General features: G+C 34.2%; 2 protein-coding genes across 16 annotated transcripts in view; one reads left to right on the top strand and one right to left on the bottom strand.

The window, feature by feature from the left end:
- The window catches only part of LOC106623211 (potassium channel subfamily T member 2), a 373,175-nt gene that overhangs the window by 87,004 nt on the left and 258,511 nt on the right, over positions 1 to 27,660 (bottom strand). The window lies entirely within an intron of this gene.
- LOC106621554 (uncharacterized) lies at positions 572 to 14,661 on the top strand. Of its 8 annotated transcripts, none has more exons than XR_011395904.1 (5): positions 573 to 968; positions 1,447 to 1,576; positions 1,741 to 2,481; positions 13,484 to 14,118; positions 14,212 to 14,661. XR_011395904.1 is itself a non-coding variant. In XM_014240475.3 (4 exons), the coding sequence occupies exons 2-4, from the start codon at positions 1,555 to 1,557 to the stop codon at positions 2,851 to 2,853; spliced, it is 831 nt and encodes a 276-aa protein (XP_014095950.1). In that variant the 5' UTR covers positions 572 to 968; positions 1,447 to 1,554; the 3' UTR covers positions 2,854 to 9,076. The 8 variants fall into 8 exon arrangements, 6 of the variants coding, with proteins under 6 accessions (XP_014095950.1, XP_036219066.1, XP_014095954.1 ...); XR_011395905.1 differs by lacking the exon at positions 14,212 to 14,661 and adding an exon at positions 13,135 to 13,245 and having other exon boundaries at positions 580 to 968; positions 13,484 to 13,798; XM_014240475.3 differs by lacking the exons at positions 13,484 to 14,118; positions 14,212 to 14,661 and adding an exon at positions 2,786 to 9,076 and having other exon boundaries at positions 572 to 968.

Here is a 27,660-nt window from a genome sequence, read left to right as displayed (position 1 = left end):
AGGCATGAAGATTTGTTGCAGCAGAAAATCGCCTTATGCCAAAGAAAACAGAACCAAGCAATGATGGGAGATAGAAAGAGAAAGAGAAAGAGAAAGAGAGAGAGAGAGAGAGAGAAAGAAAAATGAAATATATTTGCTGGCGCTGACAACAGCTTTAATGGTTTTGTACTTTTTACCTCAGCTTGTTGTAGATTTCGCGCTGTTTTGTTGTTGCAACAATTGCTTGCCACTTAAGCTGACCGCTAACTTGGCCGCGAGTGGCTGCGCCAAGTGTTGCGAATGTCAGCGCCGCGACCCAGAGTGTCACCCAGCCTTGTGTGGCATGCGGCACGTGGCAAGTGGCATGTAGCGCGCGCCACAGCTTTTCACAGTGCACAGCATGACAGCAACATTTGTAGTTGCCGGTGCCACAGCCGCAGACACAGACTTCAAAACAAACTTAAAACTGTATGCAAGAGTTGTTATGTGTGTGTGTGTTGTGGCAAGCACACACCCGGCGTCTGCCATGACATCAAAGAGATTTCTATCTGCATTCGCGTAAAATCCATCGCATTTTTCCTTTGCATATTTCATAATATTTCATTTCAGCGCTTTTGTTGTGCTCTAGTAGCATTTAGGGTAGAGGGAGAGGGGCGCAGTGTAATCGCAGACAGCTGATGCAGCACAGCAGGCATGGCGCGACTGAGAGAGATTAAATGCGTTAACGCTTGAAAAGCTTCTTAAGCTCATGCCGGCCAACGGTATCAGTTGCTCGCTGTCGATGCTGGTGCGTGTGCGATGTGGCCCGATTTGCCGCTCGAGTGACTTCTACGGATGTGCTGGCAGAGCAGCTGCTTACAGGATGAAGCATCCCTGCTCTGGTTCTAAATAATTTGCATTTGCTGGTTGTTGGCGCTGTGGCTTTTGTCTGCGTATTAGTGAATTGTTTGAAAGTATTATTCCGAGTGGAGAGAAATGTGGACTGAGCAGTAAGTGTTTTCAAGGGCAATTAATTTTATTGCGAATTTCAGATATGAACAATTTCTAAAATACTTTTTCAGGGAAACTCTTTTAAAATTATAGTATTGAACATATGTACATGCATAAGAAAGTTTTCCATACAAGGGCTTGAGGTCGATCGATCAGTTTGTATGACAGTCATGTGCTATAGTTGTTCGATCTGAACAATTTTCTCGAATATTACAGCGATGCAATTAATAATAATCTGAGCAAAATTTCGTAAAAGTGTCTTATAAAATAAAATAGTTTTTTATACAAGAATTTTATTTTGTGTGGTAGCTGTACATAGAGAGAAAAACACATGTGCAAAATTTCAGATCGATATCTCAAAAACTGAGGGACTATTTCGTGTATATACGGACAGACAGATAGACACACGGACATGACTAAATCAAATGAGCTCGTCACGCTGGTTATTTAAATATATATTTTATATATTATATATAGGCTCTCCGACGCTTCCTTTTGGGTGTTGCAAAATTCGTGGTAAACTTCTTAATACACTAGAGATAAAGCCATGCAATAACCCAAAATACAGCGAATACACTAAACCCAATGAACAAAGGTTCAATGACAGGTATGAATAAAGGTAACAAGGATAACAAGATCTAACAAAATTCTACCTGCTCGTGTGGGCTCTCCCTAGCGCAGGTAGGTATAAAGGCAAACAAATTTTCTTCACATCATCATAACGTTATCAGCTGTAGATACTGAAACATTGACGCTTTAAACATCTTGTAGTTATGGACTCATCCGCGAACACTACACATTCCAGAGATGAGCTTGCTGAATTAAAAAATCGCGAGCATACAGCGAACGAGGGTCTATCGATAGCAGAGATGCAACTAAAACGACGAAAAGAGTTCATAAAAAAGAACATAGAAGCAAAAGTTGATGAAGAGACGCCACTAAACGCTGTAAATATACTAGCGGTAACGACACAACAATACCCAATAGAAAACTTTGAATTAGGGAGCACACACCCTCTAGGAAACTATACAATGGCGTTCCATCCATTGGGTATCGACGTTACCATTGATTACAATGCATACCCACAACAACCGCTATGCTGCTTAGGATCAAGGAATACACACCTGTCAGAAAACTATAATTTCACAACAATGTCAACCCATTCGTTCAGTATCCACGCTACCAATAGTTATAACGAACCTCCACCACACCCGCTAGATAATTTTGAACCTGAGAAACGTGGTTTACCATCTTCAAGTGTGAAAACAGATACACCTTTCGAAGACTTCACAACAGTGTTACCATATCGCATGAGTAAGGCTATGAAAGAGAAGCAAACCATGGAATTGGCCACATACTTAAATTTACATCCACAATACCCGCTAGGAAATTTTGGAACAGAGCAACGTGTCAACGCCGATGCTGCTATGCGTACTCCAAATATGAAAACCGAACCACCTTTCGAAGAATTCACAGGAGTGTTACCGTATCGAATGAGTAAGGCTATGAAAGGTAAGAAAACCATGGAAACATCGTCTTCACTTTTAAGCGAGGATCTCGCCATAAAACAAGAACTAATGGATGATGAAAACATATCTTCCAATGTGTCATATGTGAATAATGATTTTGAAAGTCCATAAATGAACAAAAATTAGATAGTGACCTTGGTGAAAAACTTTTTACGGCTTTTTTGAGCAGTGCCTGTCCATATAGTCAAGTAGTTTATTCGAAGATTACTTAAGCTGTATTGTAATGATTTATAAATAATTTAAAAAATTATTTGGTTTTTGAAATATATAATTATATTGCTTTTTAGGAGGGAAATCCATAGTTTGTTATCTTAAAAACTGCAAGGGTTGTTGTTTTGGATTTGGGAACCCTTAAAACTCACCTAGTGGCGTTTATAAAATGAGAGACTTATAAATTTTTATCAGGTTCATCACTGCTGCGTTGTCTTGATTATTTACTTGATGATAATGATGGAATTTAGAAAAACGAAATACATAGATCTCAACTGCCTACAATGGCATCCCGAAATTAATACTTTGTTTACTAAATTTGTAAGAACCATTCCATTGAGTGGTGAGAAACTTTTTTCCGTGGTTGTTACGGAATGTTCTAGAATTTCAGGCTTCTCAAAGACTTACTTTAGTATATATATGTAGATTTGCAATAATCGGATGCCAAATTTACGATTCAGTGAACTAGTGTCTTGTAGATATGAATACGCACAACAAAATCGCTGAATTTAAATTCTAAGTTAGTCTAATAATTTTAATTTTATTTAAAATAAATTTAAAGAAAAGAAATCGGATATGATTTAACTAAGGCTGTCAACACCATCAAGCGGAATATTTTTGCCACGTATGAAAACTTTGTGTATTTTTGTTTGCAATTTTAAACGGCGTCTGTCAGCTATTATTTGTTTTTGTTTACCCTAATGTCGCTAAAATAGATTTTGAAACAAAAGCAGTCTACATATATATGTATATTTTGAAATTTTCATGTGTATGTAAAACGAAATAAATCTCATTTATGCGGCCACAATTTCGCAGCATACATTTATGAGCGCAATGATTTTGTCTAACAGTCAAGAGCATGCATAGATGGGTTCGTCGTGAATAGGTCTGATATTATCTTATTTTACTAAAGCTTAAGCTTTTAAATTAGCCTCTTAAACAAAAGATGTGTGTTTCAAATAAAGTTCTAACCAAAAATGCATATGTTTTTTTGGTTTATATTCTTAGTAAGACTTGTTAAGTCTATCACAACTCTCAGAAAGTTAGTTGCTAAAATTGAAACAAGTTTTTAAATAAACGTACTGAAATCAGCCTCAATGTAAACAAACAGTTCGAAAAATGGAATTAGAATAGAGGGCTTTGAAAGTGGTCTTAATAATTGCATATATTCGTAACGTAATTTTCGTAGAGCTGTTTTTAGGAAATTGATGTAGTATAAACTTAGCACTACTACTACAATGTTTATGAGGTCACATATGCCTCATATTCATATCTGCACTTAAATAATTTTCTCTCACCAAAAGTGAAAATATGTCAAATTTGGTACGGAAAATTGCGGCCATCAACCGTAACTGCTTTGTGACCTCTTTCAAATTTAGCATAGTTTTAGTATTTCGTATTTAATGGAATGAAACTATTATTGACGTGTTCTGATTTTCACATCGGTGGCTTGATATTTTCTGAAAAATATGTGTAAAGTCCATAGTGAGCTTTTATAGATTAAATTGTTTGTTCCTAGTGTTTTTGCGACCTATATACGTGATATAATACATATACACGAAATTCAGTTTGAAAACTGTCATGAAGCCAGGAAAGCTCAGCGGACATCGCAGGCTATTAAAGTGTTCATGATAGAACGTCATGCCAGCCATTCACACACAGTCAAACACATACGAGTATAGAACCCCATTGGGGGTATGCCGTTAAATTTAATTGAGACATTCACAAAAACAACAACAACAGCCATTAAATCGGGTAGCAGAAATGTTGCATTAAAACATCAAAAGTGCATAACCCAAAAAGCGCAGCAGGAGAGTGAAAGAGAGCGGCAAAAAGGGAGAGAGATTGACATGAATGCTATAAAACCGGATGAATGCGTCAGCAACTGCGAACAGAATTCGATTTAAGTATTTTAGGACAGCAAGCAGTAAAAGTCATATCAGCTATTATAATTTTTGTCATTTTTACGTTAGTTTTATAGCTGCTGTTTTTGTTCTTGTTATGTTTTCAACGAAATTAGTAGACATTTAAATTTGAAAACGTGAGTTTTGATTCAAGTATGTTAAGAGCGGTAGAGATCTTAAGTAAAAATAGAATGATAGGGAGGATAAATAAGATAGATGCTGAAAGAAAGCGTTAGAGAGAGAGAAATGTAGTAAAAAGAACGTAGCATAGTGAGGCCACGTACTAATGGAAAGTTTCTTGAGCTTTCTTTAAGTTGAGATATTTCAAATTACTCGTCAATTAATTTTGAGCTTAACAATCTCGAAGAATGCATCCACCACCATGTGCATTTGATAATGTAAATCAAATTTTGAATTTTAAAGTTAAGGATTGACTCAGCTATATTTATAAAATGTTTGTCCATTAACTACAAGTAGCCAGAAACATAAATATTCGCTCTCTATCGGAATCTGATTGTACCTTGCTGCCAGCTCTGGCTAGTTCATCAGCTTCACAGCTACCAGGAATATCACTATGTCCTTGAACCTATTTCAGGTTTATCGTAATCGGATTCACCAAGTGATCATGGCATTCTTTCACTATCGTTGATGAAACCCTAGGAGATTTTACTAATTTCAAAGAGACTTTATCAAATTATTGTTGTGAACAAGAAGTCTTTTTTTGATTGCTCTGACCTCCGCTTGAAAGACATTGCAGTGGTCTGGTAGTCGGAAGCCGATTCTGGTGTTTAATTTTGCTGAAAATATACCATCTCCCACTCGGCTTTCTATTTTGGGCCTATCCGTATAGATACTTATCCCTCTATCCCTGGCCACCTCACCAATTTCCCACTCTTCTATAGGAAAGCAATATTGTGGACCGAATTTAAGTTGAATTCTACAGGATTTCGAAAATCCGTGGTATCACAGAATTATAATAACAGAAGTGTGAAGGCTCTCCTCCACTTTGTCAGTGCCACTGAATTTTCAATGCTCACCTCTAAGGATACGTGACACAAATCTTCTTGGCATTTTAAAATTACTCGTTACCATGCGTCTCGATGGCGTTACGTTAGAAAGGAGAGTTGCTTGGTGCGCGCTGAGTGGCAGCTATTGATTGTGATATTATTTACTAGGAATATATATTTGACTTTAGTTGCTCTGTTGCTTCTCGTATTCAGTTACTCTCTGCTCGGCAATGTAAGCTGATAAATTGAAAGGTTACAACCTTTTGATTTGGGGGGTAAATGTGTGCATTTTTCTCAGTATTCAATTAACGCGACGCCCGTAGATATTGTTAGGTTAGGTTAGCGACGAAAGCGCTGACTGTTTCAGTTTTGTTTTACTTTGCTGCCATGTAGTTGATTCATTTAAATGGCAATGCGTCATAACGCGAATCTGCTGGTGTATGGACATTTTGTGGGCAATACATCACTTAGCCAATAATCTATCTTCATCAGAATTATTGCGTCAGCGATATATAATATTTGCATTTATGAAGTATATATACTTATATATATACGATTGCGTCAGATAAATGCCATAGGCGAAATTTTTCTACTCAATTTCACTCATTTTATCAACACACGTCGATGAGCAATGCACATTTTACTCAGCGCCTTGGGCGGTCAATTACATTTACATTCACTTCTACCCCTTCTATAAGTGTTAAAGTGTTGAGATGAGGGAAGCGGGCCTACACTAAAAGCTTTCATTTCCAGTCAGATAAGAATCGACTGAAAACCCCTTGAGTTTTAGAAAGATTTTCATTATGATGTAAACTGAGGCGCATTCCCTTCAATTTTAACGTTCATCGACGAAAATATTTTTATTGACAGAAATTCTTCTGAAAGGTTTAATTAAATTCCTTAAAGAGAAATTTCGCAAATAGCTTTTCTTACTTTCAAGTCTTAATCCCTACTAACCTTTGAATCCGTACTAATGAAAAAATGTATTGAGTTTATGAAAACCGTTAGCAATATGACAGTTAATGAAAAACCAAGGAAAAACGTTAACTTTGGTTGCATCAAAGCTAGAATATCCTTTACAAATGAAAAAGACTCCATTCAAGAACTTGATTTCGATCGGACATTTTGTATGCTATAGCGGTCCGATTTGAACAATATGGAGATTTTACCGATGCCTCGGCTATTAATCTATGCCATATTTAGTGAAGATATTTTGTCAATTTAAAAAGTTTCCTATACAAGGACTTGATATTAGGATCAGTTTGTATGGCAGCTATATACTTACTATAGTGGTCCGTTATCGGAGGTTCTGACAAATGCACAGCTTCTTGAAAAGAAAAGACACATGCGATTCTTAAAAATCTCAGACAGAGGGATATAGTTAAATCGACTCAGCTTTTTACGATGACAATTTATATACTTGTATTATATATTGCTTATATGAACTCCTTTTGTTTGTTATAAACTTTAAATATAGAAATAACACTAATGAGTAGAGAGGACTGAAATTCAGTGGTTATATACTTGTAGTATCATTAACTTTCAATATATGCTTACTTGTAAGTAAAATATATTTAAAAAATCTTTCACTACACAAGTGGGCTGATTAACTCAAACTTTGATTGTTATTCCTTTATAACGAATTGCATTTAAAGAAGAAGTCTCAAGGAGGTCATCTATAAATTCATATCTGAACAGGTTTGATTTTTCTCGAAGAACGTATGTATCTTTAGTAATAATATTAAAGACGGACCTAGCATGACAGGTTATTTTACTAAATGGCGGCGCTTTTTAGAAATATAGTAATTTTACCCAAACACTAGCTGAGATATCAATCAAAAATTTCTGTGTAATATTTTTAAAGGTACAACCAAACGAAATATGAGAAAAATCGTTTTTAATTTTTTTGTAATTTCTTACGAAATATGGCCTTTAAAACATAAGAAATATTAAAGAGAGATTATATGCGTTACCTAGATATACAAACACACTTAGCCCAACTTATATTGGACAAATAAATATTTGACAGTGGTAAATCGAACAAACAACATAAATGCGATGAGCCATCCTAAGTAAATAGAGGCAGTATAGAAAGTGGTTACACAAACATAACGAAATCAAGTTTTTTTCTTTTATGTCGAACTTATTTATGTAACGGGTCTTTTTCAGGCGGTTGCTATTCAATGAGGCAATAATTTTTTCGAAGTTTCAGTATTTTCAAGGAAGCTTTTATTGAGCGCATAATCACGCATCGTGAGTCAATGGTGTGATCTTTCAGATCGTGTGATTAAAAACAGCTGAATTATTATTTTAAGGTTATGTGCAATTAATTGTGTACACAGATAAACCCTTGGAAGAGAATATTTCGGCGCGTTATTGGTGACATGCGACCCCAATTTTCGCAAAAAGTGGTCGAAAATTGGGCCTCTTCTCTGGAACTTTTTCGAGCCAGCCCTTTAGAACCGGAGCATTTAATTATCAAGATCTCCAAATTTTACGGCGAAAACCTGGAAACCTATCTACCTAATGTTAAGATAGTTGCTGTGCCTTACGTTTGATTGTGTCGTAGAATTTTCGTGCGCCGCCACTGTCTCGCGTAAGTGAGTCGAAAATCTGAAGGAAAATCGATGAATAGACAAGTAAGTAGCGTAAATTGAGTTAAGCTATGTTTATAATTCAATTTGTGTGGCAATTTAAAATCTTTTCGGTGCTTGTAATGTGATCTTTTGTTACACCATGATGGCGCACAAATTCCCGCCAACAGCAACAACAACAACAGTGTGACTGGTAAAAGCATAATGATGAATGATGCTTAAAAGCCTTTTGGTTGTTGTGATCTCTGCTTGACAGCATTGCTATAGTTGCTGTTGTTGTTGCCATTGCAATTGATATACTTTTGCTGGTTCATTTGACTTTGACAAAGTTCAAGAGAAGGCGAAAATCCGCACTCACACACACACACACTGACACATACGGCCTTCGTGCGTCGACAGACTTTCCTGCGCACTTTTTTGCCTCCGCTATCAATGCCGTTAAAGCTGCACTTAGCAGCGACGACTAGTTGAGACCCAGCTGAGGTGGCTGACTTTATTGTTGTTGTTCAATGCGAAAAAGGGAAGCGGCGTCATCGCATCCACAAAGCTAAGTTTGTTAGTTTCAAATGCCTGCAGCTGAGTTGCTTGCTCTTTCATTTTATTGCGAGCGTTGCTTCTCATTGCCGCTTTTATGCTTCCAATCAAAGAAACCAAACCAAAAAACTAGAAAAAGGACCGGGTTGAAGCACAAAAGTTGGGTGATTTCGCTACAAGTATTTATTTTTTGTACAAAATGAGATTATGGATCAACGACCGTAGCAACATTCCACTTAGCCGAAGTTCAGGCAACTCGTCTTGTATAACTGTAAATCAATATTTTTAAATTTGCTTGTAGAGGAAATGTTATGAAAATAAATTAAAAAGAGATAATCAGGTCTTCTAATAGAAAACACATAAGTAACTTTGTTGTGAGTTTTAGCTACCCGAAAGGAACCTTAAACTATAGCTAAAAGCTTTATAGGCCAGTGATGAAATCCATTGAAAAAGAAAGAAAAATAATTTACGGGCATAGTTTCGTTTGGAAACGAGGGTCCTCTTCCGATATTCAGTCAAAATAAGGTGAACAAACATTTTTTTATAACAAAAAAATTACAGTGTGTTTTGAACATAAAATGGTTAATTTATCACAAATTTCATGAAAGAACCAAATTTTTGTGCAATATAAAATAACAAAAAAAAATAATTTAAATTTTCACATAAATTTTGACAAATTCTTAACATCAAATTTGTACATACTATTATTATATGCTAATTAAGTTTTACCATAGGATCCGTAGTTTTGCAGAGATAAACCATTTCTAACCCTCAAAAATTCAACCAAAATATTTATGTAAGAAATTTAACCAGATATTGTCCGAAAGGAAGGAATTTTGAGGTAAGAAAATGTGGTTTATTTCTGAAAACCCAAGCAAGCATCAACAAAAAAAAAAAAAAGAAAGCCACTGGTTTCAAAATTCATGACAAGAACAGTTCTAGTACTAAAAACAGAAGATAGACTTAATAAATTATATATAAGTTATAGTATAAAAACCTACTAACTTTTGCATTAAGTTGAAAGTTTTATTTAGCAAATATACATATTTTGTTCGATAACTTCTTGCAATTTTGAAGGTAATAACATAGTGCCACTCGCACAGAATCCTCGTCGGCAAAAGCATTCAACATATGCAGGAAGAGGTAGTAATCGCTGTGTCTAGCGTTGCCTTGGTGGAAAACAATTCCTCACTCACTTTCAGTACGATTCCTTCCGGACGGTCTAGTTATTGACAGCGCAGATACAAATTAAGAGTAGCCAAGCCCATCAAACACATGCCAAAACTTTACTGAATGTCAATTTTGGCTTGGTCACCATTTTCGGTGGCTGACCGCGATTCGACTACGACCGTTTTCGTATGTAAGTCATAAGTGACCCACTCTTCATCAACAGTAACTATTCGCTTTATAAATGTATTGATTTTGTTACGATTTGTAGGTGGAAAATCGGTTCAGAATATAATCAACTTGTCACGATTTTGTAACATCCGATAACTCTGTAAATTATAATATATAAATACATATATAAATATTCAAAATGACGGCTGAATGTGTTTTGCCATGTCCGTCTGCATATACGCGAACTTGTCTTACAGTTTTCGAGCTATCGGTCTCACATTTTTCACACGAGTTTTTCTTGCTACGGCTTTCTTGTCGGAACCGATATTTGACAACTTTAGCATATAGCTGGCATACAAACTGAACGATCGGAAGCAAGTGCTTGTATGGAAAATTGTTTCATTTGACGGGTTTTCTTCCAGAAATTTAGTAGAGATTATAACTTAGTGCATCGCTACAATTTTCAAAAGAACTGTTCAGATCGGACGCCTATAGCATATAGCTGCCATACAAACTGACCGAACAAACTCAAGTCCTTGTATAGAAAACTCTTTTATTTGTTTAGGTGTCTAGATTATTATTGAAGGTATTGCTTTCCAAAAACATTGTTCAGAACGGATCACTATAGCTTATAGGTGCCATTTAAACCGACATGTTTCATGTAAATATATATAAAATAAATTTCGGTAAAATATTTTTATTAGATTTACAACTGGTCATGTAATCCCTTAAATTTTAGGTCGGTAAATCATATGCAAATGTCATTATATGGAAGGAGATTCACCGAAGTCCTGCTGATTGAAAATAATTAATACGCACATATGGTCTTATCTGCGGTTAAAACTTATCTTCGGAGATGCCAAAACCCAGCGTCCCAGTATAGTATAGTAGTATATAGTAGAACATTTTCAAAGTGGTCGATAAAAAGATGAGAGTTACCATTCACTAGTTGTTTGGTTCTAGTAGATGCTCTGAGTCTTGATATTTTTCATACAGATAATAGTTCGCGATAAAGTTTATTTGATGGCTTATCCTAGGTATGTACAATATAAAGGTGTTCATCAAAATAAGTGAAAAGCAAAAATTTGAAGCAGTTCATTTTCATTTTCAGTTTATGATTTATGTCTTCACGACTATTTGTTTCATATTTTTGCTCTGTGTGGTTCCATTAAAGCCACACACATAAGTAAAGATGAATTAGAATCGCTTTATTTAAAAAAATACTAAATCATTAATTTTTATCTTGACTTCATAACATAAAATATTCCACTTGTTCGCCAGCTTAAGAAATAATACGATTTATTGCTAATACTAGCAATTTATTTCCAATCAATAGCAACCAAACAATTCAAGGTATGCGCACGAGATAAACTTGCTACAAGCGCAAATTCCTTACAGACACACATTTGACAAGGTTCAGGTACAATAGCAATAGGAATATACAATAATCTATCTAGTATGTATAGTATAACATGGCTTGTCATTACTCACCTTGGTATCTTGTCATACGAGTCCCACGAAGTTAAGCAATTATAAGACGAGTATCGACTGTTACTCGCCATGTTACACAATAAATTTTCCATCGGAGTTTAATTTGCGCAGCAGACTGTGTGTGGGTGAGTAAAGAGGCTGGGTGGGAAGAGGAAGAAAGTGACGTAGGGGAGGGGAGAGAGATTGAAGTAAGGTGCTGGAAGAGGTGTTGTAAAACAGATTGATTGTGTCACGGTGGTGCCTGTCGGTGCAGTCAAAAGCTATGGAGTGTGAGTATGAAAGGTGAATTGACAATTCAAATTGGGGCGCCGGGGCGTATGAGTAATATATTATGTATGGCTATATATATTTACTATGTTACAATGGATGTGTGCATATTTTTCATTTGTTTTACTATATTATTTCGTTGCATGTGGTTGTATGTTTGAGTAGCATGAATAATGGTGTGGTAGTACCGTTACACCAGTTGCTAACAAATGTCGAGCGAAATCTGTCTGGCGGCACATGATAGTTGGGAGCGTGGGTTTGAGTGAGGATGCGCACGTTTTTCTAGGTAATCCTCGTTTAAGTATAGAAATCACAGTTGAATTGCTGTAAGTGGGTTTTTGTTACTTGCTAAGGAGAGCTAAGGAGATTCAATTTGCTCTATTCATAAATTAATTGTATGTTATTTTTATTACTTATTTTCGCTTGACATTTTGCTCGCCTTTTTATTTATTTTTCTTTTCACTTTGATAATTATTTCTTATTTATTGCTATTTTTGTGTTCGCACAACTATATTTATTGCTTATTCTTGTCTTCGCAGCTCAGCTACGCACTATTTGGTAGTATTGCACTATAAATTGGTTTATGAGATCATCATTTTGCTTCGCATTCATTTTATTATTGCACTCGTTTGTCAAGGAATAGTTGCTGCACTGAGCTGATTACCACGCATATAACTCATAAAAAACTATATAGAATATAAAGAAATTCATCCTTTTGTAGTTGGCAATATTTCAGCGAGACAGGCGGACTTTTCTGTTTAGTAAACCTTATAAATAATGGATATAAATGAAAATGGTAAAAAGCAAGCAAAATAATCAAAGTATCAAAGTAGGTTTAAACAAACTGGAAAAGGACGATATAATAAAAACAAATCATAGAAAAACTAATTTACGGGCGATCCGAGGTGGGCTTGGTTATATAAAAAAGTTGTAGATATTAAAAACATCTACTATTCTTGTATTAACATCTTTTTTCCATAATTTCAAAAATTATGTGAAAAATTCGGTTTACCAACTTGTAAAAAAAATTTTTTTTCTTAAAATTTAGTACAAACTTTCCTTCTTATGTCCTATACACACTGTATGTTTTTTTGTAGAAATATATTTTTTTCATCTAATTTTGACCATAATTTTAAATCAAAAATTCTCACGTCAGAACATCCGATTATTTTAAAAAGTCAGTAAGCTTTATGTTCGTTGAAATCTGATTGTACAACAAATGTACATTATTATGCCATGTTTTCTCACAAAATGCCAAAGAAGACACCACTAAACAGCTTTTTTCTATAAGCCTTGTAGTTTGGCCGGAAATCTTTAACCTACGACTACCTGCCGATTATTTTACAAATTATGGAGAATATACTGCATCTGCGGCAGACACCCAAAATATCGTTTAACAAAGGTAAGCACAGAAAATCGGTATTCGTACTAGCCGAACAAAACTACTGAGGCTGCAAATTTTTTCCTTAATTGGCTTTAAATACCAGACTAGGCCCGAGAAGAGAGGTAGAAATTACGGCCGAACATTTGTTGGTCGTCTCTTACGATAGGTGACCAAAAAGTGGAGTGTTTGTGCTGCATAATGATATATATTTACTTTTTATAAAATATAGCTGTTTCTAATTCCAAAACTCTTTTAGGTTGGCCCAAATCTTTACATTTTTATTCTCCTTATGATACTTGGATAGTTAAGTCTGGTTAAATGAATATAATCTCCACCTCGTTAACCCACCATTCCATTAGGCACAACACTGACAGCCCTAACATACCACACTGAAACACACCACAACATCTCACAACTCTACACCGCCCAACTAGTAAAAAGATATTGTTCTCGATGAAGACAGTCACTTTCGTCCATTGGATTTCGTTCGACCACCTTGCTTGCACGTGGCTATTTATCACGTTTACATTACGATCGAAACCAATAAAATATTTATTATCAATCATTACAATGGATGAGTAATTATTTAAAGGAAGAACGTTCTAATTTAGAGATACCACTTGGAGATAAGTACATAGCATAAATTTACAGATGTATAAAAGGAAATTGTAAAAAAGCGAACTGAATTACACTGCAGAATCTTATTTCTCGTATGTACTGTTGCAATTAATTTTACGCCTTTCCACAGAGCTGAAATTCGGGATCCCAATATGTGGACAAGATCAACTTTAGATAAACGAAAATAGTTTTTTGTTTAAAATTCTTTAGAATTTCTTTTCTATCTGTATTTCTAGAAACACTACCTTTAAATTTAATTATATTTAACCGCAGGTAAGTTGTTCCTTATACCTGTTAAAGATCGCTAATGAACTTTCTGTATCCTATCTATATGCATTACATTTTTTACCTGCTTGACTTCGGAAGGTATAAATTCGGCGCAAATGACGACTTAAGCTCACTTACAGTTCAGAACCTGAACGCTCAAGTGGCTACAGGCCAAGTCGGTAGAAACAGCCGTGAAGTAATTATTTCAAGAACGCTTTAATTTATAAAAAAAAATCCGTAAAACATGTTGAGAACGAGAATACAAAGTAATATCTCTACGAGCACCCCACATCAACGACCAAGCCGGAACTCGTTAAGTTTTCCAATTTACACCGACCAAATGCGGGAAGCAGACGATCGAAGGAAGCAAGAGCAGAAAACATGCACAGCGACACCTATGAAAGTAAGACGGGATGTCAAAAATCTGGTGAACGGCATTCGGAAGGAGAGCGAGAGAACTATTCGGCTTTAGTATAGACACATATCAAAAGTTTTGTACAAATGTTTTTAAATATTTCATAAGTTTGAATTAATAAATATTTTTTAAAATATATAAAAAATTGTTAACCAAATTTAAGAAAAATATTTCTTGTAGATGTTGCACCTGGTTTTAAAATATTTCAGGTTTTTTTTTGCAGAAGAATAATGTATTTGTTTTAAATGGTTGTGACGCATTCAAAATAATAATTTTTTGGCGTCTTTCTACAAACTTATTGGTTTTTGTAAGTCCTGTCATTCGAATGAAATTTTTATAACCCCAAACTAACACTTTTGTTCGCTTAGCGGTTGTTTCTACCAGCTAAAATTAATCGAGCTAAATACGGAGTTATATATATATAAATGCTTAGGATTTTGAGATAAGTTGAGTTCCGGTTGACTGTCCGTCCGTCCATCTGTCCGAGCAAGCACGATTTAAAATTAAGACATCCTAAAAGAGGTTGGTACTATATATGGGCGGCATCGGGCTATTGCCCTGCCCACAAATTGCAGTTATTCGAAAACCTATGAAGTGTTATAGGTAACTAAGCCGGAAATTAAGATACGAAATTGTTATTTTGTTCAATGAATCGGGGTTAGAAGGGATTTGAAACTTTTAAAAAGTGGACATGACTCCGCCTCCTAATTGGCTTAATGTATATTTCTTTCAAACCACTAATGCTGTAATAACCAAATTCGCTCAGGACAAATACATGAAAATTTTCGCCCACACCATTTCCTATATAACATACTAAATAAATACGCCAGAAGCATTACATTTCACTTCCTATATATTGCGGTGAAGCTTCATTGAACCGATATCGAAATTGGACATAGGGTGTGACACCGCCCACTTTTGGGTGAAATCCTATATCAATATGTATATTTTAATAATATTTTCACATTCTTACATTGACTAGTGAAGATAGGTAAAATTGGAGTATAACCACGCCTACTTCTGATATATAACTATTTTAAATTCAATTATTTGATTTATCATTTTATCGCAATAAGACAGAGCTATCGCGCGTAAAAACTGTCGAAAGCTGACTATAACCTCTTCAGGCCCCAGATACCGAATATGTGGATCCCAGCGCCAATGGCTGATTTTTTACCTTTTTGCCAAAAATAGGTAAATTCAGGCAAATACTTCCTCTAACCACCATATACCAAGAATAAGCGTTTCAAACGGCCAGTTGATCTTATGCAGTATATATCGGACACTCTGCGAGGTGGTTTCCTAATGAAACTCATTGAATATCATTTTGTGGTAGTAATACATCGAAATGCCAAAAATGGTTGAAATTCAGTTAACACTACCGTAGTAAAAGGGTTTCAAGCTTTCGGTTGGCTTCATATCGTATATATCGCTCAATATGTAGGATATTTTAGTAAAATTAATACATTAAATTCCGAAATTTCAAAGTTAAAATTTTAAGTAAATTTTCTCACCAGAGTTATTTCTAAGCAACCTTAAACCTAGGCACCACAATTCATAGTAGCCATTAAATATTTATTTGCATTAGTCATTCATAAATTAAGCACATTTAATTGACCTTAATCAACTAGGTATATGAATGTATGTTCGTGTATTGATTTCGAGAATATAATTTACGTAAAACACGCCGCGTCACACATTTCTTGTCTACTCGGGCACTTTATATCAACGCCAATTAATTCCGTGCATTAAAGACGGCAATTTTGCGGCTACGCTAAAGTTCACAGCAACTTTAGCGCGCATTATACTAACTGTACGAATTCATTAAGTTCAGTTGTCTGGCGTGAAAATAATATATTCACAATTTCCCAACGCACACACGTGCCTTGACAATCGATTGTGGGTGGAGGGAGAGGAAAAGGCGTGCGACAGACTTGTGGGCTAGTTAGCAGCTTATAACTTTTGCTTAACTGCTATTATGACACATACATACATATATATTTATGTATATATTGTTAGCTTGAGCGTAATTGCTTGTACGCATTCATACACATACATATAGTCTTCATACACAAACACACACACACACACACGCTTCTATTTCTACACACGTCATTTAGCCAGTGAAAGCAAACATTTTCCAAAGTAATTTTCGCGGCTGCAAAAAACTTGCCAGCAGCTCTACTCATAATAATTTATGACAGCAAAAAGTCGAAAGTAAGCACACAACAACCACAAAAACAACAATGATTTTCTGCTTGAACAGCCAAAGCCACCGCACTAATTTTTGATGAATTATTGGAACGCCAAGCAAATTGCTGTGACTTCGGCTTTTTTAGCGCGATTGCTTCGGTATTTTGTTGGCAACCTTTGACATATGTACTTATATATGTATAGGTATATGGTTTGTGTATATATCATATTTATATATATACTTATGTATACCCAGACTTTGATGGACAATTTATGCACACATAACAGACAAGTTGAATTACCAAACCGTTAAGTCAATGTACATATGCATAATGAGTCTATTTACAAGCCATTTGCGTGTGTTTGTTTACTCCACATTTCTTGCTTATCGATATATTGGTAAATTGTGAAAAAGATGTCTCCATAAATTGACATTTTCGAGCGCATATTTGCGCAGATTTGTTTATTATAAGATAAAAATAAAGAGTATTTAAATTCAGATTTTTCGTTCTACAGACGCTTTCTGTAAATATTAATAGATATAGTTAAAATCATTATTTGGCCATTTTTTAAGAAAGTCGTCTTAATCGAATTTATGTCAAAACGCTGAGACACAAAACATTTTTCAAAATGATATTGCAACACTATCAGCAATGTGTCTAATTGTCAGTTGACAAGGACCAAATCTTTGATTTTTTCGACGTGGCCCTCGTCGATAGATGTTAATGTTCTTCCAGAGCGCGGTTCGTCTTTAACGCGTTCTCGGCCCACTGTATCACTTATAAAAGTTTTTTTTTTGGCCATAGTTTGTACACTAAAGGCTTTTCGCAATAATTTCAATGCGTTCACATAATAATATTATTTCTTCAAACAAAATTTGAAGAAGGTTCTTTGCTCAACAAAATTAACCATTGTTAAAATCGAAAAATGAAATTCACTTTTGGTTTTTTTGCAAAAACACTTGTAACTCGGAGATAATTAAAACGTTTGATTAACAGATGCTTGCCAATTGTTATAGACAATCCTACTAACCTGAAAAAATGTACCTGCCTTCCTGATTCCAGCTACTTTTAAGGGTCATCCCTTGTTTTGAGTTCAAAAAATCGACTAATTTTTATTTTATAAATTGCTTTCCTAACATGTTTAGAATACGGATAATTCGCATCTTTTTTTTTCAAATATCTACGAAAAGTCCAATTTTTGATGTACTCATTTGATAATAGTTCATTCCGTGCATTTAGGCAAACATATTAAAACGTTTTCATTTCTTTTTGTTTCGGATAAATCAATCAGCCGGAATCGTGAAGGAAGTGCCTGCCCGTTTTTTTGAGGCTGGGGTGTTCAGAACACTTTAACTCAGGTTCTACACAATATTTTTAGCTTAATATTTACATTTATATTGTCGAAATATATGTTAATAAATTCTAATAAACTTAAAGATCTATCTATTTACTGGTTACAGAAACAAAAAATTCTGAAAAATCCCCAAAAACAGGCCGTCATACGGGCTGACCCCCTTAAATGACAATTTCACCTTACTTCTTCATTACAGTAGCATTAATTTCAAGTGCCTGCCATCCAGGACATTGTTAGATTATTGACGGAGCTCATTTCAACAGTTAAATACATATTGTGTATTAATAAATTTTTCGTTTGTTTAAAGACGAACTGTTCAATTTGAAGGTCTTACGCTGTCCTCAGCAACTTCGAACTATCAAATCGCCCAAAGCAAACCACTATAAGTATTTTTTACAACTTCTTTTTTACTATCTTTTCAATCTTTTTCTCAATAATTCTTATTATTTTACGGAGATTTCCTATGACATAATATAACTTAATGTCTTAAGTATTTTAAGTTTTTTATTACTTTCCAGCTAAAAATCTTTCACTTAAAGCCTTGGCAAAGCAACACGAAGGAAAACGAGAAAAAAATTCACTTTAAATACAAGCAGTTATGCTTATTCATTGGAAAAGTGCCGTTAAACCGCTATTGCCGTTATGCTTTTAAAGTGGCTTTCTTCCAGCCACAGGGAGGCTTTAGCTGGTTTACGATAAGCGGGGAGGAAGTTTGGCTTGGCTGGGAAATACTGTGTTTACACATTTATATTTGACTAAATATTATATTAGTTTTTAAGTTCTATATAAATCATATATCGAAGCTCTAAATTTGGGTGTAACCGTACCGTGGGGTTAGGGGAGAACTCGACTGATTGCATTAACTATTGCCATTACTTAAGTAGACTTGGAAAAATTTTTCTTAGCAACTTTAAGAATACTTGTAGAACTCACACATTGGCATTAAGTTTGCTAGGGGAAGTATTGAACTGATTTAATTCATTTTTGACACAAGTGCCCACGGTTATAAGGAAAATATTCTCTAAGAATTTCAATAATATATATCAGATTATTACCGAATTTTTCGGTAAAATATCAGTCATAGTGGTCCATATATTCGGTATCTGTGGCCTCGAAAAGTTATACTCCAATTTCGACAACTTTCGACTTTTGAACGTGATGTCATAGAAGCTTTAATTTTGCAAATTTTTATTCGGATAACGCTCCCGATTGATATTACTCATATGGAATCATAGGAAACATATATGTATATGACATATGGTAAATAGACGTGGTAGCAATGAAAAAACTGGCTATCAAAGATAATTATATAACATATATGCAGGTTTATGAAAATCCAACGATTTATTACTTAATAAGCGTGTAAATATTATTTAAATAAGTGTTTATAATTCTAAGGTTAAAATAATTTGCTACCTATCATCTCGGGTTTCTCATGACAGAACTAAATATATCAACCTTCGACAATAAAAGTATGTTATTGCTTTGTTTCATATTAAATTGAAAAGTTTTTAAACGCAAAATATATTTCTTTTCGGCCATGTACCCGAAAATAGTTTAGGGCTTTATTAAGCCTTTAGGTAGTCTTCATATATTAATGTCACCTCAACTATCTACCTGTCTGACTTTGAGTGGTATAAATTCGGTGCTTATGACAGTTTTAACTCAGTTTCGTTGCAGAACTGAAATAATCAGCTATCTAACTGAGAAGTTGGGTAAAATTCTGAAGCAATAATTTCAAAAACTCTTTTTAAAAAGGAAATATTTAATTCCAAAAATAATTCTATTGAAAATGTTGAGAATGAGAATACAAAATAATATCTCAACGAGCACCCCACAACAACGACCAAGCCGAAACTCATTTAGTTTTCCAATCTACACCGACCGAATGCGGGAAGCAGAGGATCGTACGAAAGAAGAGAAGAAAACATCAACAGTGACACCTATAAAAGTAAGACGGGATGTCAAACGACTGGTGAATGGCATACGAAAGGAGAGCGAGAGAATTATACGCCTTTAGTCTCTATACATATAATATTATAAGTTTTATTCCTATGTTATTTTTAATAAGTTACCAAAATAAGTTTAGCATGTAATAATAAATTATTAAAATTGGTTTACTGAAAATTAAATTTTTATCATATTTATTGAAAAAATTAAAATATTGTTATAAAAAATTTACTATATTTAAATAGTAAATAATGTTTATATGCTTAGTAAGGATGGGGGTATAGGCTAATAGAGAACACATAAAATATTTCTCTTTGTAAAACCGAATATATGAAGTAGTCCCCAGATTGAACTCGAAGCTTATGATATTTTCCAATATCTGGCCTCAGGCTTAGCGCCACTGATTGGTGATGAAGAGATCAAAGGGAATTCGCTCTGTTATTCGACATTTCTTCTCCAGCACCCCATATACGAAGTATATATATATATACCTTAGCTTAACAAAAGCACTCGAAATCGGAAAGAAGACCATCACTACTATAAATTAACCACATGCAATTGCAAAATCGGGTTTAGGGAACTCTAACTTTTTATTACTTTATTAATATGGAAGATCTTTCTAGAATAGATGTTTTTAACGCTACGGTATAAAATAATTTTTAGAATCGCATTATTATAACCTTATTACATCTACACATATCTGTTATTTGCTTAAAATATATTTATTTTGTTTTGTAATTTCTTTAGTATTTTATTGCCACTTCGACCTCTATTTGTACTTGTCATAAATTTAATAATATATTACACCATTTTGTATTTACTGGTATCAATAATAATAATATATATAATAATAATAATTTCATAAATCGGATAGGTCATGATAAATGATCTTGGTTTAATTAGTGATCTTTAGGCACTTTATCTAAATCAATCACATCTGAATTCTTTACCCAATTTGCTCTTAAAGATATAACTTTCGGTGCATGTGGCAACCCAAGCCCACTTACATTTTACAACTTGAACGCTCAATAAGCTACTAGAGAAGTTGGTTCAAAACAATCATGAGGGATTTATTTCAAAAATTCTATAGAATATAGAAAATATAACTATTAAAAATGTGGCGAATGAAGATACAAAATAATACATCCACGAACATCGAACATGTGTGACCAATCCGGAACTCCCTAATTTTTTCAATATACAGGCAGGCTCCGAAGCAGGGCGAGTCTATAAAACCAAAAATATTTTTTGCCTAATAAAAATCATTTAAGGAATGTAATTAAGCGGTAGAATATTTTCCTTTGTTAATTCATTGACGAAACCGAAAAATTTCGATTTATTACTAAACTAGTAATCACTCATAAAAAATATTATAAAAGCTTTTACCTGCTTAAAAACGGTTTCACCTTGAGTTAATATACAACTCCCATTGCTCTGTATAAACTTACCTTACCTTAACTCGCTACCTGTATATCTACAAGGGTATAAAAACCTCCAATTATCTTACTTTCGACTCAGTTACAGTTTAGAGCTAGAACACTTCGCTTGTTACTAGACAAGTCGGTTCAATAATTATTTCGATAATTCTATAAATTACTTAAAAATTTCTATAAACCATGTTAAAAGCGAGAATACAAAATAATATCTCTACCAGCACGCCAAGAGAGCGCTCAACTCGGAACATATTAAGCTTTCCAATTTACACTGAACTAATGTGGGAAGAAGAGAATATTAGGAAGCAAGCGAAGAAACCACATATGGCGACACCCACAAAAATAAAGATGGAAGTAAAAAGACTTGTAAACGGCATACGTAAGGAAAGTGAGAAAACTATTCGCGTTTAGCCTATTATATCTGATATATATTATTTTAAGTTTTAAAATGGAATTATTAAAGCTAAATATACAATAAACGAGCTATTGAAAATACTATTAGCGGAATTCTCGATTTATTGTTATCAAATGGGCTTATAAAGATGAAAATAGTGTTATCCAACTGTAGTAAGAGGGAAACAACTAATGACCCTCATTCTCAACTGAGGTTCTATTGTTTTTGTAATGTCACGAATTATAAAGAAACATAATTTAAAAGAAAAACAGTTACGAGGCATGAACATCTTTTTAAGATTTTCAAATTCTGATAAAGGTTACCGGCATTTGGTCCTCAACATACATAAATTAACCGTACCTTATTTCTCTACTTGCTTGACTTCTAAGGGTATGAATTCGACGCTTATGACAACTTAAGCTCAGTTACCTTTTATGACTTGAACGCTACTTAAGAAATTGGTTCGAAAGAGCAGTAAATTAATCTATTCAAGAAGTATTTAAAATTAAGAAAATATTATATAATTATTGAAGATGTTGAGATTGGGTACAGAAAGTAATGGCTCAACGAGCGTCCCACATCGCCCATACCTTCCTATAGTAGAGACACAGTATGTCAGATGTCTGCTAAATGGTTATTTGAAAGCAGAGCGAGAGTATTCTCGGAATTTTGTATAGGCAAAAATCATATTTTTTTTTAAATTAAATAATATTAAACTATAAATTTAAGCTTAAAAAAGTTATTAAGAAAATTTTGATTTACCACAGTTCATTTTTAAACTTTTCTTTTGTAGACCAGATTCACAGCTGTTTTTTCATATGAATTATGCGGTTATGTGAAAAGCGTGTTGAAATAAAATCAGTGAATCTTTGAATTACCTACAACTTTGATATATAACTTTTTTCTATAGGACACGTAGTTTGGCCAGTAATGGAGAGAAATCGTTTTTTACCCTTAAAAATTACCTAGCCTTCCTCTTCCCGACATCAAATTACGCGCAAAATTTTTTTATATTTTATTTTATCTTACTTTTTCAATGAATTTCGACTTTCTCGGATTTTTTCACTTTTCACCATTTTCAAAGACTTCTGGACTGGCCTAATAACAATAAGATTGCGTTCTTGAAGTTTGAAATGCAAAACAAAATATTATGATTATAGTATATTATACTTAGTTGATACTACGCTACGGAGTAATGCTTAGATCTAATGCCAAAAATGGGGCGAACTTACCATAATTTAATTTATTAAATTTAACCTATTATTTAACATATTCGATTTCTCCCTCAACCAGTTATATGAGAGGATAAGCATTATTCCTCTTTGACCTTTCCACCAAAAATATATTATATATGGTTATTAAGACTAAAAACAATATCGAGATTAATGATTATAATGTGTGAGCGAATAACCTCTAAATTAAGTTGGCGTCGTCGTATATATTTATCTTCAAGAACTTGTAAGTCGCTAGAGAATTTTTTATAGAAATTACTGAGTGAAATTTTTTTCTGATAATAAATGATTCTTAAATTAACTTTCCTACTATCGGCGACTTCGATACATACTGATAAACTTATTACCAATTTGACTGTATGTATTTACCACTTATAATACCTGTAAATTTTCTTCGCGGCCATTAAAGTTGTAAATTCCTTGAAGCATATTCAAGGGCTAGTTAATCGATTTTTATAATAAAAGTATATAAATAACTTTCATTCAGGCACAAAAATAACAACTGTGACGTGGGCTGTTTTAGAAAATGTCGAATAGCACATTGTCAAGTCTCAGACAACCGTTGGACATGTGAGTATATTGAAATGTTCTCTTGTCTGCGGCTATTTATGTATGCGTTAGTTTTACTATTTTTAATAAATTATTAAATAGTTATGTATGTATGTATGTTCTAAGCTGGCAGAGTCTACTATCCACTTTTGGGTCGTTTTTGACCTACTTAAAGAAAAATTGTGTGACGGCTGACGGATTGGCACAATGCCTGTTGCACGTGTCTACATCAGTAAGTGTCAAAATGCTACATTTACTCTAATGTGTGAATAATAAAATTAAGTGAATACTTATAGAAATGTGCATACATGTAGATATTTTTAGGTACATTTATATAAGTGAATATATAAATATAGAATTGTGTGAGTGCGTGTTTGGTGGCAAGTATATTTTCAAAGGCTGCGCCTTTACCTCAGTGTGGTCTATTTAATTTAAGATGCTAGGTGAACTGAAAATTGTGGCCACTTTTGAACTGAATGGCCTTTGGAATATTGAAAATTTCTAATTATATTTTAAAAATACATTAAAATTTGAAAATACTATTTAAAGTTTCGAAAAAGTTATATGACATTTTTGCACTTAAGTAATTTGTCTAATTTCAGGTTGAAAGATAGAATTAGCGCCCAAATAATCAGTTATCCATATATTTAGCAGTAATTTTATACTTACATAAAAATTATTACATATTAAAATGCATAGATAAATACTGTTTCGATTTATGTGCTAAGTTATCTTAAGCACTCTAGTCAATAAGCCCTCATAATCAGCATCCGCCATTTGAGAATTTTCATTTATAATTTTATGGTATATGTATGTACATATGTTGTTGCATATAAATGAGCATAAATATCTTTTTGTCATTGATTAATCAATGTGAAAAATAACTATATTGCTTTTGCGCGAAGCGAAGGGGGCTTGAGCCAGACTTGCTGTGCATGCATTTAAGCTGTCAACAGGCAATATGTCAACCATTAATTACTTGGAATATTGGAAAATGTAATTTTCTTGTTTTTGACATTTCTTTTTTTGATTGAAGGGAACAAGCGATGAAAAATACTCTTAAAAACAGAAAATTCATTAATAATTTTATATATGTATTTGTAATAAAAATATACATGCATATGTATGTATGACTTAAAATTGCACTATATATACAAGTAGATAAAGTTAATCCATACTATTACCAGCTTTGTTACAAATATTTCTACTTATATACTTTTTTAATCGATGTGACAACACATTAGCAGCAACAGTTCTGTGGGCTATTCACGCGCGCTACGAATATCGGTAAGGTCAAAATATTTGCATAAATTTATACATTGTAAGTTAAGTGGCAACTTTATGTTGAGAAATTTAAAAAACAGAAGAAAATAAAAAAATTGTTAACTAAATTGTTACCTTGGCAAATCTAAAGGTTTTTCATACAAAAACTTAATTTTTATCGATTAGATTGATCCGTTCAGAGAAATAAGTAGCTTCTTCAGGGGAAAAGAACCTGTGCAAAGTTTCAGATCGATGTCGCAAAAACTAGGAGACTAGTGCGCATATATACAGACAGGTGGACAGATAGCCAGACATGGCTAAATCGAATCTGGCACTAACTTTGGTTCATAAGATATACATATCAAACATTTTTCCGAAATTTTTGGTCTCGTATGTGTCACAGATTACGGATAGTGAAAGACCTTTAGGTATAAGGGTTAGCTTCGAATAACCAATACGCAATGCTGGACAGCGTTCAGCGGCTATGAGATCGAATAAGAGTTAATTTCAATATGCATCGCATCGTCAAGATTGAAAAGTCTTCAAAGGGATAATCGTGTATCGAGAAATCACTCGACTCCGGCAGCCTGCACAACGGATTTGGAGGTGAATAATTCATGTAACATAAACAGGAATTCTATAGCAGAAACCATTGAAACCATATGCTATAGGGAGATTCAGGAAGTGATGATGATGATGACTCCTTTAGTGATTTCTCTACCGATTTCAAGCTTCGCACCTTCTTTAAATAAATTCTTATTTCAATAATATTTGAATTACAGAAATCACCGCCATAAGAAGAATGCATCTAATTCCAATAAAATGCAAGGAGATATAAGGTCTTTATACTACTTGGTTGGTTGGATGGTTGATAAGGGAGGCGCCAGCGGCCGCAGTTAGGCCATCATTAGGTCTATTGTGTTACTGGCTGGATTTGGTATTAAACCTGATTTTTGCCACCCCAGCTGTCCAATGGCTCTCAAGTAGGAGCTTTGGGGTCCGTGGAATATATCCCGTCTCATCCGGTTGAAAGCTGGCAATCGCATAGATAATGCTCCAGCATCTCATCATCCTCCACGCATGTTCTGCATTTCGCCGAATCCACTTTTCCCATTTTCAGAAGATCGAATCTTAAGGGTAGTCGCCCTGAGATGACCCCTACAATATTATTCAGATCCCTTTTGCCTAGAAGTACGAGCTTTTTGGTCTGTACACCATTAACACTACCTCAAAGTCACTTTATGGTATGCCTTGTGTTGCTTGTGTTCCAAAGTCTGAGGTGTTCTTCTAGGAACCATTGCTTTCGTTTTATTATTTTATAATGATTTTCCTTTGTTTATAGTTAATCAACCGCACAGTCGACTCTAAAAACTCCTATTCCAGCTTTATTGTCTCATACTCATACTTTCCTTTGTAATTAATTACATAAAATATTTATGCCAATTACAGGTGCTTGCGTTGGGTAATGCGTTGCTCTGAGTGTCGGCGAACTCATAGTTGCTCATGGTTGCCTTGACCCAAAAGTTCAACAGCCAACGTGCTAACATATCTAATGCCAGTGTGAATGCCCAGTGCGGAATGCCATTGGGCTGCAGTAGAGTTAAGGAATTCCCTAGAGTTGATGATGACTTAAAGTGAATTACGCAGAAATAGCAACGGAATTATATTTTCAACGAAAGTAATAGTGTGCTTAGAAATAGTAACAACAATAAAAATGGTAGTTAATGAAGGATTGCTATATAAAAATTGCATGAAATAGACGGAGCAAAAGAAAAGCCAAGTATGAGAAATGAAAGTCCAAAGTGGGGTCAAGCAAAAATATTTCAATTGTGAGAATTATAACAATGCACTTCAACGTTTCACACGACTTCATGCATACAAATATATAATTTAGTGTAAGTGTTAGTACTTCGTTTTTCGCAAAGTATTTGAAATGCGGCAGGTTACTTATACGTCGTGGTACACTCGTATATATTGTACTTGCCGTGAGAAAGCTGCTGGCGCTATTTTAAGTGTTGGAAATTTAATTTAGTTCCGTTAGATTTGCTAAGGGCATATTTGTAGTAGTTGTTGAGCTGTTTTTGTTGTATGTTTGCATTTGTTGTTGTTGTTGTTGCGTTTGTTGATCATCTACTCTTGCTCTTTGCTTACGCATAGCGAGAGTATAAAATTAAATATTTGATTTGAATATAATTTGAATATTTTATTTAGCGCAGACGCATTTCATTAGTACATCATCGTCGGTACTATATAGAATTAACAATTTCTAATGCTTTGAAGGCGCTGAAGCGTACAAGCATAGTTCGCTTGATGGCGTGAGTGAGGCAACTGTGGTGCTGGAGTAGAATAAAGTAAATTTGTGCGCGTGTATTTTGTTGTGTGAAATTGAATTTGGAGCCAAAATAGATTTGTTATGTGCTTTTCATATGCAAATCTTTAATGTACGAATTTTGTGGATAACTCTCTGCCCGACACACGCACTCATACATACACACAGGCATAGTAGATGCGTATAAATATTTATAAGGGCATACACAAGGCGGCCCTTTCAAGCAGTTGTGCAGGCAATTGATGATTGTTGGCGATAAGTTCGGAAAGTTTTTAGTTTAGTTAGAATTATGCATAGTTAGGAGAAAATTACAATAACAAAGAGTCGAAATTGAATTTCACTAAAAATGGCTTTGTATTATTTAATTACATAATAGTAAGGCGCATTTAACCATATCAAATTTGGTAAAGCTTTGCAAAAATTTGCATTTTCTA

The sequence above is a fragment of the Bactrocera oleae genome, chromosome 4, assembly GCF_042242935.1.
Source record: "Bactrocera oleae isolate idBacOlea1 chromosome 4, idBacOlea1, whole genome shotgun sequence".
NCBI classification, from domain to species: Eukaryota; Metazoa; Arthropoda; class Insecta; order Diptera; family Tephritidae; genus Bactrocera; species Bactrocera oleae.
This window is presented reverse-complemented; position numbering and strand designations above follow the sequence as displayed.